The 10,622-nt window shown below is 73.6% G+C and overlaps 1 protein-coding gene across 1 annotated transcript; it reads left to right on the top strand.

Annotated features, from left to right (window-relative positions):
- Nucleotides 1–468: 468 nt before the first annotated feature.
- On the top strand, nt 469–10,463 carry LOC132387918 (nascent polypeptide-associated complex subunit alpha, muscle-specific form-like; the record flags this gene model as incomplete). The annotated part of the gene is made up of 4 exons (XM_059960235.1): nt 469–478; nt 906–5,865; nt 5,946–8,504; nt 8,847–10,463. Coding segments are annotated over exons 1-4 (9,146 nt in total), but the record flags the coding sequence as incomplete, so codon positions are not given.
- Nucleotides 10,464–10,622: the final 159 nt, after the last annotated feature.

A 10,622-nucleotide genomic window follows, 5' to 3' on the forward strand; every position in this document is an offset into this window, starting at 1 on the left:
TCTGCAACTCGGCAAACGCTGTCGGGAGAGAGAAGGGGAGAGAGATGGTGGGGAGGTGTCATTCTTCCCCTTTATTTCCTACATTCTCCAATCCCCTCCCCTTCTCAATTCCACTGTCCAATCCCCCCTCCACCCACCTCATTCCTCCACCTTCCTCTCCCTACCCTTCCACACCTCCCCAACCACTCCCCACTTGGTGACTACAGGCCTGTGACTAGTGGAATGCCCCCGGAATGGGTGCACGATCTGGATGACAACGTGGTAAACGGGATAGGCGGATTGAGGGTGTAGTGAACAGGACAGTGTAAAATGGAAAGTTGGCAGATGGAATTTAATGCAGGAAAGTGTTGCAACCAGGGTAGGATTTACATGGGCACTGAGGAGTGTGGTAGAACAGAGGGATCTGGGAATACTGGTCCACAATTCCATGGAATTGGCGTCACAGTCATAAAGAAAACGTCTGGCACAATGGCCACAAGTGAATGTATTCAGCACAGGAAATGGGATGTTATGTTGAAGTTGTACAAGACATTGGTGAGGCCTACATTTGTGTATTGTGAGCAGTTTTGGTCACCTACCTGCAGGGAAGATGTAAATAAGGATGAAAGAGGGCAGAGAGAATTCATAAGGATGTTGCCGGGATTGGAGGTTCTGATTGAATCACTGACACTGAGCCCAGCTACACAAAACACGACTGCAGGAAAACAGCGTCCATCATCAGGGACCCCCTCCGCGCTCTCCTCCCCGCTGCCCCCAGGGACCCCCCTGCGCTCTCGCTCTCCTCCCCACTGTCGTCAGGGACCCCCTCCGCGCTCTCCTCCCCACTGTCGTCAGGGACCCCCTCCGCGCTTTCCTCCCCGCTGCCCCCAGGGACCCCCCCGCACTCTCCTCCCCACTGTCACCAGGGACCCCCCCAGCGCTCTCCTCCCCGCTGTCACCAGGGACCCCCTCCGCGCTCTCCTCCCCGCTGTCGTCAGGGACCCCCTCCGCGCTCTCCTCCCCGCTGTCGTCAGGGACCCGCTCCGCTCTCTCCTCCCCGCTGTCGTCAGGGACCCCCCCCCCCCCGCGTTCTCCTCCCCGCTGTCGTCAGGGACCCCCTCCGCGCTCTCCTCCCCACTGTCGTCAGGGATCCCCTCCGCGCTCTCCTCACCGCTGTCACCAGGGACCCCCTCCGCGCTCTCCTCCCCGCTGTCACCAGGGACCCCCTCCGCGCTCTCCTCCCCGCTGTCGTCAGGGACCCCCTCCGCGCTTTCCTCCCCGCTGTCGTCAGGGACCCCCTCCGCGCTCTCCTCCCCGCTGTCGTCAGGGACCCCCACCGCGCTTTCCACCCCGCTGTCACCAGGGACCCCCACCGCGCTCTCCTCCCGGCTGTCGTCAGGGACCCCCCCCCCCCGCGTTCTCCTCCCCGCTGTCGTCAGGGACCCCCTCCGCGCTCTCCTCCCGGCTGTCGTCAGGGACCCCCCCCCCCGCGTTCTCCTCCCCGCTGTCGTCAGGGACCCCCTCCGCGCTCTCCTCCCCACTGTCGTCAGGGATCCCCTCCGCGCTCTCCTCCCCGCTGTCACCAGGGACCCCCTCCGCGCTCTCCTCCCGGCTGTCGTCAGGGACCCCCCCCCCCCCGCGTTCTCCTCCCCGCTGTCGTCAGGGACCCCCTCCGCGCTCTCCTCCCCACTGTCGTCAGGGATCCCCTCCGCGCTCTCCTCACCGCTGTCACCAGGGACCCCCTCCGCGCTCTCCTCCCCGCTGTCACCAGGGACCCCCCTCCGCGCTCTCCTCCCCGCTGTCGTCAGGGACCCCCTCCGCGCTTTCCTCCCCGCTGTCGTCAGGGACCCCCTCCGCGCTCTCCTCCCCGCTGTCGTCAGGGACCCCCTCCGCGCTCTCCTCCCCGCTGTCGTCAGGGACCCCCTCCGCGCTTTCCTCCCCGCTGTCACCAGGGACCCCCCCGCGCTCTCCTCCCCGCTGCCCCCAGGGACCCCCACCGCGCTCTCCTCCCCGCTGTCGTCAGGGACCCCCTCCGCGCTCTCCTCCCCGCTGTCGTCAGGGACCCCCCCCCCGCGTTCTCCTCCCCGCTGTCGTCAGGGACCCGCTCCGCTCTCTCCTCCCCGCTGTCGTCAGGGACCCCCCCCCCGCGTTCTCCTCCCCGCTGTCGTCAGGGACCCGCTCCGCTCTCTCCTCCCCGCTGCCCCCAGGGACCCCCTCCGCGCTCTCCTCCCCGCTGTCGTCAGGGACCCCCTCCGCGCTCTCCTCCCCGCTGTCGTCAGGGACCCCCTCCGCGCTCTCCTCCCGGCTGTCATCAGGGACCCCCTCCGCGCTCTCCTCCCCGCTGTCGTCAGGGACCCCCTCCGCGCTTTCCTCCCCGCTGTCACCAGGGACCCCCCCGCGCTCTCCTCCCCGCTGTCGTCAGGGACCCCCTCCGCGCTCTCCTCCCCACTGTCGTCAGGGACCCCCACCGCGCTTTCCTCCCCGCTGTCACCAGGGACCCCCCCATGCTCTCCTCCCCGCTGCCCCCCGGGACCCCCCCGCGCTCTCCTCCCCGCTGCCCCCAGGGACCCCCACCGCGCTCTCCTCCCCGCTGTCGTCAGGGACCCCCTCCGCGCTCTCCTCCCCGCTGTCACCAGGGACCCCCCCCGCGCTCTCCTCCCCGCTGTCACCAGGGACCCCCTCCGCGCTCTCCTCACCGCTGTCACCAGGGACCCCCAACGCGCTCTCCTCCCCGCTGTCGTCAGGGATCCCCTCCGCGCTCTCCTCCCCGCTGCCCCCAGGGACCCCCCCCGCGCTCCCCTCCCCGCTGTCGTCAGGGACCCCCTCCGCGCTCTCCTCCCCGCTGTCACCAGGGACCCCCCCGCGCTCTCCTCCCCGCTGCCCCCAGGGACCCCCACCGCGCTCTCCTCACCGCTGTCACCAGGGACCCCTCCGCGCTCTCCTCCCTGCTGTCACCAGGGACCCCCCCGCACTCTCCCTGCTGTCACCAGGGACCCCCCCCGCGCTCTCCTCCCCGCTGTCACCAGGGACCCCCTCCGCGCTCTCCTCCCCGCTGTCATCAGGGACCCCCCCCCCCCCGCGCTCTCCTCCCCGCTGTCGTCAGGGACCCGCTCCGCGCTCACCTCCCCGCTGTCGTCAGGGTTCCCCCTGCGCTCTCCTCCCCGCTGTCGTCAGGGACCCGCTCCGCTCTCTCCTCCCCGCTGTTGTCAGGGACCCCCCCCCCCGCGTTCTCCTCCCCGCTGTCGTCAGGGACCCGCTCCGCTCTCTCCTCCCCGCTGTCACCAGGGACCCCCCCGCGCTCTCCTCCCCGCTGCCCCCAGGGACCCCCACCGCGCTCTCCTCCCCGCTGCCACCAGGGAACCCCCCCCCCCCCGCGCTCTCCTCCCTGCTGTCACCAGGGACCCCCCCCCCCCCCGCGCTCTCCTCCCCACTGTCGTCAGGGACCCGCTCCGCGCTCTCCTCCCGGCTGTCGTCAGGGACCCCCCCCTGCGTTCTCCTCCCCGCTGCCACCAGGGACCCCCCCGCGCTCTCCTCCCGGCTGTCGTCAGGGATCCCCTCCGCGTTCTCCTCCCCGCTGCCACCAGGGACCCCCACCGCGCTCTCCTCCCCGCTGTCGTCAGGGATCCCCTCCGCGCTCTCCTCCCCGCTGCCCCCAGGGACCCCCCCCGCGCTCCCCTCCCCCGCTGTCGTCAGGGACCCCCTCCGCGCTCTCCTCCCCGCTGTCACCAGGGACCCCCCCGCGCTCTCCTCCCCGCTGCCCCCAGGGACCCCCACCGCGCTCTCCTCACCGCTGTCACCAGGGACCCCTCCGCGCTCTCCTCCCTGCTGTCACCAGGGACCCCCCCCGCACTCTCCCTGCTGTCACCAGGGACCCCCCCCGCGCTCTCCTCCCCGCTGTCACCAGGGACCCCCTCCGCGCTCTCCTCCCCGCTGTCATCAGGGACCCCCCCCCCCCCGCGCTCTCCTCCCCGCTGTCGTCAGGGACCCGCTCCGCGCTCACCTCCCCGCTGTCGTCAGGGTCCCCCCTGCGCTCTCCTCCCCGCTGTCACCAGGGACCCCCCCGCGCTCTCCTCCCCGCTGCCCCCAGGGACCCCCACCGCGCTCTCCTCACCGCTGTCACCAGGGACCCCTCCGCGCTCTCCTCCCTGCTGTCACCAGGGACCCCCCCGCACTCTCCCTGCTGTCACCAGGGACCCCCCCCGCGCTCTCCTCCCCGCTGTCACCAGGGACCCCCTCCGCGCTCTCCTCCCCGCTGTCATCAGGGACCCCCCCCCCCCCGCGCTCTCCTCCCCGCTGTCGTCAGGGACCCGCTCCGCGCTCTCCTCCCCGCTGTCGTCAGGGACCCGCTCCGCTCTCTCCTCCCCGCTGTTGTCAGGGACCCCCCCCCCCCGCGTTCTCCTCCCCGCTGTCGTCAGGGACCCGCTCCGCTCTCTCCTCCCCGCTGTCACCAGGGACCCCCCCCGCGCTCTCCTCCCCGCTGCCCCCAGGGACCCCCACCGCGCTCTCCTCCCTGCTGTCACCAGGGACCCCCCCCCCCCCGCGCTCTCCTCCCCACTGTCGTCAGGGACCCGCTCCGCGCTCTCCTCCCGGCTGTCGTCAGGGACCCCCCCCTGCGTTCTCCTCCCCGCTGCCACCAGGGACCCCCCCGCGCTCTCCTCCCGGCTGTCGTCAGGGATCCCCTCCGCGTTCTCCTCCCCGCTGCCACCAGGGACCCCCCCGCGCTCTCCTCCCCGCTGCCCCCAGGGACCCCCCTTGCGCTCTCCTCCCGGCTGTCGTCAGGGACCCGCTCCGCTCTCTCCTCCCGGCTGTCGTCAGGGATCCCCTCCGCGCTCTCCTCCCCGCTGCCCCCAGGGACCCCCCCCGCGCTCTCCTCCCCGCTGCCCCCAGGGACCCCCCCTGCGCTCTCCTCCCCGCTGTCGTCAGGGACCCCCTCCGCGCTCTCCTCCCCGCTGTCACCAGGGACCCCCCCGCGCTCTCCTCCCCGCTGCCCCCAGGGACCCCCACCGCGCTCTCCTCACCGCTGTCACCAGGGACCCCCCCGCGCTCTCCTCCCCGCTGTCACCAGGGACCCCCTCCGCGCTCTCCTCCCTGCTGTCACCAGGGACCCCCCCGCACTCTCCCTGCTGTCACCAGGGACCCCCCCCGCGCTCTCCTCCCCGCTGTCACCAGGGACCCCCCCCGCGCTCTCCTCCCCGCTGTCACCAGGGACCCCCCCCGCGCTCTCCTCCCCGCTGTCACCAGGGACCCCCCCGCGCTCTCCTCCCCGCTGCCCCCAGGGACCCCCACCGCGCTCTCCTCCCCGCTGTCGTCAGGGATCCCCTCCGCGCTCTCCTCCCCGCTGCCCCCAGGGACCCCCCCCGCGCTCCCCTCCCCGCTGTCGTCAGGGACCCCCTCCGCGCTCTCCTCCCCGCTGTCACCAGGGACCCCCCCCGCGCTCTCCTCCCCGCTGCCCCCAGGGACCCCCACCGCGCTCTCCTCACCGCTGTCACCAGGGACCCCTCCGCGCTCTCCTCCCTGCTGTCACCAGGGACCCCCCCGCACTCTCCCTGCTGTCACCAGGGACCCCCCCCGCGCTCTCCTCCCCGCTGTCACCAGGGACCCCCCCCCGCGCTCTCCTCCCCGCTGTCACCAGGGACCCCCTCCGCGCTCTCCTCCCCGCTGTCATCAGGGACCCCCCCCCCCCGCGCTCTCCTCCCCGCTGTCGTCAGGGACCCGCTCCGCGCTCACCTCCCCGCTGTCGTCAGGGTCCCCCCTGCGCTCTCCTCCCCGCTGTCGTCAGGGACCCGCTCCGCTCTCTCCTCCCCGCTGTTGTCAGGGACCCCCCCCCCCCGCGTTCTCCTCCCCGCTGTCGTCAGGGACCCGCTCCGCTCTCTCCTCCCCGCTGTCGTCAGGGACCCCCCCCCCCGCTCTCTCCTCCCCGCTGTCGTCAGGGACCCGCTCCGCTCTCTCCTCCCCGCTGTCACCAGGGACCCCCGCGCGCTCTCCTCCCCGCTGCCCCCAGGGACCCCCACCGCGCTCTCCTCCCCGCTGCCACCAGGGAACCCCCCCCCCCCGCGCTCTCCTCCCTGCTGTCACCAGGGACCTCCCCACTGTCGTCAGGGACCCGCTCCGCGCTCTCCTCCCGGCTGTCGTCAGGGACCCCCCCCTGCGTTCTCCTCCCCGCTGCCACCAGGGACCCCCCCGCGCTCTCCTCCCGGCTGTCGTCAGGGATCCCCTCCGCGTTCTCCTCCCCGCTGCCACCAGGGACCCCCCCGCGCTCTCCTCCCCGCTGCCCCCAGGGACCCCCCTTGCGCTCTCCTCCCGGCTGTCGTCAGGGACCCGCTCCGCTCTCTCCTCCCGGCTGTCGTCAGGGATCCCCACCGCGCTTTCCACCCCGCTGTCACCAGGGACCCCCACCGCGCTCTCCTCCCGGCTGTCGTCAGGGACCCCCCCCCCGCGTTCTCCTCCCCGCTGTCGTCAGGGACCCCCTCCGCGCTCTCCTCCCGGCTGTCGTCAGGGACCCCCCCCCCCGCGCTCTCCTCCCCACTGTCGTCAGGGATCCCCTCCGCGCTCTCCTCACCGCTGTCACCAGGGACCCCCTCCGCGCTCTCCTCCCCGCTGTCACCAGGGACCCCCTCCGCGCTCTCCTCCCGGCTGTCGTCAGGGACCCCCCCCCCCCGCGTTCTCCTCCCCGCTGTCGTCAGGGACCCCCTCCGCGCTCTCCTCCCCACTGTCGTCAGGGATCCCCTCCGCGCTCTCCTCACCGCTGTCACCAGGGACCCCCTCCGCGCTCTCCTCCCCGCTGTCACCAGGGACCCCCTCCGCGCTCTCCTCCCCGCTGTCGTCAGGGACCCCCTCCGCGCTTTCCTCCCCGCTGTCGTCAGGGACCCCCTCCGCGCTCTCCTCCCCGCTGTCGTCAGGGACCCCCCTCCGCGCTCTCCTCCCCGCTGTCGTCAGGGACCCCCTCCGCGCTTTCCTCCCCGCTGTCACCAGGGACCCCCCCGCGCTCTCCTCCCCGCTGCCCCCAGGGACCCCCACCGCGCTCTCCTCCCCGCTGTCGTCAGGGACCCCCTCCGCGCTCTCCTCCCCGCTGTCGTCAGGGACCCCCCCCCCCGCGTTCTCCTCCCCGCTGTCGTCAGGGACCCGCTCCGCTCTCTCCTCCCCGCTGTCGTCAGGGACCCCCCCCCCGCGTTCTCCTCCCCGCTGTCGTCAGGGACCCGCTCCGCTCTCTCCTCCCCGCTGCCCCCAGGGACCCCCTCCGCGCTCTCCTCCCCGCTGTCGTCAGGGACCCCCTCCGCGCTCTCCTCCCGGCTGTCGTCAGGGACCCCCTCCGCGCTCTCCTCCCCGCTGTCGTCAGGGACCCCCTCCGCGCTTTCCTCCCCGCTGTCACCAGGGACCCCCCCCGCGCTCTCCTCCCCGCTGCCCCCAGGGACCCCCACCGCACTCTCCTCCCTGCTGTCGTCAGGAGGATCCCCTCCCCTCCCCCGCCCCAGGGACCCCCCCTCGCTCCCCTCCCCGCTGTCGTCAGGGACCCCCTCCGCGCTCTCCTCCCCGCTGTCACCAGGGACCCCCCCGCGCTCTCCCCGCTGTCCCCCAGGGACCCCCACCGCGCTCTCCTCCCTCTCACCAGCTGAGACCCTTCCGCGCTCTCCTCACCTGCTGTCACCAGGACCCTCCGCACTCTCCCTGCTGTCATCACAGGGACCCCCCCGCCTCCTCCCGCTGTCACCAGGGGCCCCAGGACCCCTCCGCGTCTCCTCCCCGCTGCTCACCAGGGACCCCCACCGCGCTCTCCTCCCCGCTGTCACAGGGATCCCCACCGCGCTCTCCTCCCCGCTGCCCTCAGGGATCCCCCCTCCGCGCTCCCCTCCCCGCTGCTCAGGGACCCCCCCCGCGCTCCCCTCCCCCGCTGTCTCCAGGGACCCCCACCGCGCTCTCCTCCCCGCTGTCACCAGGGACCCCCCCGCGCTCTCCTCCCCGCTGCCCCAGGGACCCCCACCGCGCTCTCCTCCCGCTGTCACCAGGGACCCTCCGCGCTCTCTCACCCTGCTGTCACCAGGGACCCCCCCGCACTCTCCTGCTGACAGGGACCCCGCGCTCTCCTCCCGCTGTCACCAGGGACCCTCCGCGCTCTCCTCCCCGCTGTCATCAGGGACCCCCCCCCCCCCGCGCTCTCCTCCCCGCTGTCGTCAGGGACCCGCTCCGCGCTCACCTCCCCGCTGTCGTCAGGGTCCCCCCTGCGCTCTCCTCCCGCTGTCACCAGGGACCCCCCCGCGCTCTCCTCCCCGCTGCCCCCAGGGACCCCCACCGGCGCTCTCCTCACCGCTGTCACCAGGGACCCCTCCGCGCTCTCCTCCCTGCTGTCACCAGGGACCCCCCCGCACTCTCCCTGCTGTCACCAGGGACCCCCCCCGCGCTCTCCTCCCCGCTGTCACCAGGGACCCCCTCCGCGCTCTCCTCCCCGCTGTCATCAGGGACCCCCCCCCCCCCGCGCTCTCCTCCCCGCTGTCGTCAGGGACCCGCTCCGCGCTCACCTCCCCGCTGTCGTCAGGGTCCCCCCTGCGCTCTCCTCCCCGCTGTCGTCAGGGACCCGCTCCGCTCTCTCCTCCCCGCTGTTGTCAGGGACCCCCCCCCCCCGGCGTTCTCCTCCCCGCTGTCGTCAGGGACCCGCTCCGCTCTCTCCTCCCCGCTGTCGTCAGGGACCCCCCCCCCCGCTCTCTCCTCCCCGCTGTCGTCAGGGACCCCCCCCCCGCTCTCTCCTCCCCGCTGTCGTCAGGGACCCCCCCCCCCCGCGTTCTCCTCCCCGCTGTCGTCAGGGACCCCGCTCCGCTCTCTCCTCCCCGCTGTCACCAGGGACCCCCCCGCGCTCTCCTCCCCGCTGCCCCCAGGACCCCCACCGCGCTCTCCTCCCTGCTGTCACCAGGGACCCCCCCCCCCCCCGCGCTCTCCTCCCCACTGTCGTCAGGGACCCGCTCCGCGCTCTCCTCCCGGCTGTCGTCAGGGACCCCCCCCTGCGTTCTCCTCCCCGCTGCCACCAGGGACCCCCCCGCGCTCTCCTCCCGCTGTCGTCAGGGATCCCCTCCGCGTTCTCCTCCCCGCTGCCACAGGGACCCCCCCGCGCTCTCCTCCCCGCTGTCACCAGGGACCCCCCCCGCGCTCTCCTCCCCGCTGTCACCAGGGGACCCCCCCCGCGCTCACTCCCCGCCCTCGCTGTCACCAGGGACCCCCCGCGCTCTCCTCCCCGCTGCCCCCAGGGACCCCCACCGCGCTCTCCTCCCCGCTGTCGTCAGGGATCCCCTCCGCGCTCTCCTCCCCGCTGCCCCCAGGGACCCCCCCCGCGCTCCCCTCCCCGCTGTCGTCAAGGACCCCCTCCGCGCTCTCCTCCCCGCTGTCACCAGGGACCCCCCGCGCTCTCCTCCCCGCTGCCCCCAGGGACCCCCACCGCGCTCTCCTCACCGCTGTCACCAGGGACCCCTCCGCGCTCTCCTCCCTGCTGTCACCAGGACCCCCCCGCACTCTCCCTGCTGTCACCAGGGACCCCCCCCGCGCTCTCCTCCCCGCTGTCACCAGGGACCCCCCCCGCGCTCTCCTCCCCGCTGTCACCAGGGACCCCCTCCGCGCTCTCCTCCCCGCTGTCATCAGGGACCCCCCCCCCCCCGCGCTCTCCTCCCCGCTGTCGTCAGGGACCCGCTCCGCGCTCACCTCCCCGCTGTCGTCAGGGTCCCCCCTGCGCTCTCCTCCCCGCTGTCGTCAGGGACCCGCTCCGCTCTCTCCTCCCCGCTGTTGTCAGGGACCCCCCCCCCCCGCGTTCTCCTCCCCGCTGTCGTCAGGACCCGCTCCGCTCTCTCCTCCCTGCTGTCGTCAGGGACCCCCCCCCCCGCTCTCTCCTCCCCGCTGTCGTCAGGGACCCGCTCCGGCTCTCTCCTCCCCGCTGTCACCAGGGACCCCCCACCGCGCTCTCCTCCCCGCTGCCCCCAGGGACCCCCACCGCGCTCTCCTCCCCGCTGCCACCAGGGACCCCCCCGCGCTCTCCTCCCCGCTGCCACCAGGGAACCCCCCCCCCCCGCGCTCTCCTCCCTGCTGTCACCAGGGACCTCCCACTGTCGTCAGGGACCCGCTCCGCGCTCTCCTCCCGGCTGTCGTCAGGGACCCCCCCCTGCGTTCTCCTCCCCGCTGCCACCAGGGACCCCCCCGCGCTCTCCTCCCGGCTGTCGTCAGGGATCCCCTCCGCGTTCTCCTCCCCGCTGCCACCAGGGACCCCCCCGCGCTCTCCTCCCCGCTGCCCCCAGGGACCCCCTTGCGCTCTCCTCCCGGCTGTCGTCAGGGACCCGCTCCGCTCTCTCCTCCCGGCTTGTCGTCCAGGATCACCCCACCGCGCTTTCCACCCCGCTGTCACCAGGGACCCCCACCGCGCTCTCCTCCCGGCTGTCGTCAGGGACCCCCCCCCCCGCGTTCTCCTCCCCGCTGTCGTCAGGGACCCCCTCCGCGCTCTCCTCCCGGCTGTCGTCAGGGACCCCCCCCCCCGCGTTCTCCTCCCCGCTGTCGTCAGGGACCCCCTCCGCGCTCTCCTCCCCACTGTCGTCAGGGATCCCCTCCGCGCTCTCCTCACCGCTGTCACCAGGGACCCCCTCCGCGCTCTCCTCCCCGCTGTCACCAGGGACCCC

Source organism: Hypanus sabinus, unplaced genomic scaffold (genome assembly GCF_030144855.1).
Source record: "Hypanus sabinus isolate sHypSab1 unplaced genomic scaffold, sHypSab1.hap1 scaffold_2348, whole genome shotgun sequence".
NCBI classification, from domain to species: Eukaryota; Metazoa; Chordata; class Chondrichthyes; order Myliobatiformes; family Dasyatidae; genus Hypanus; species Hypanus sabinus.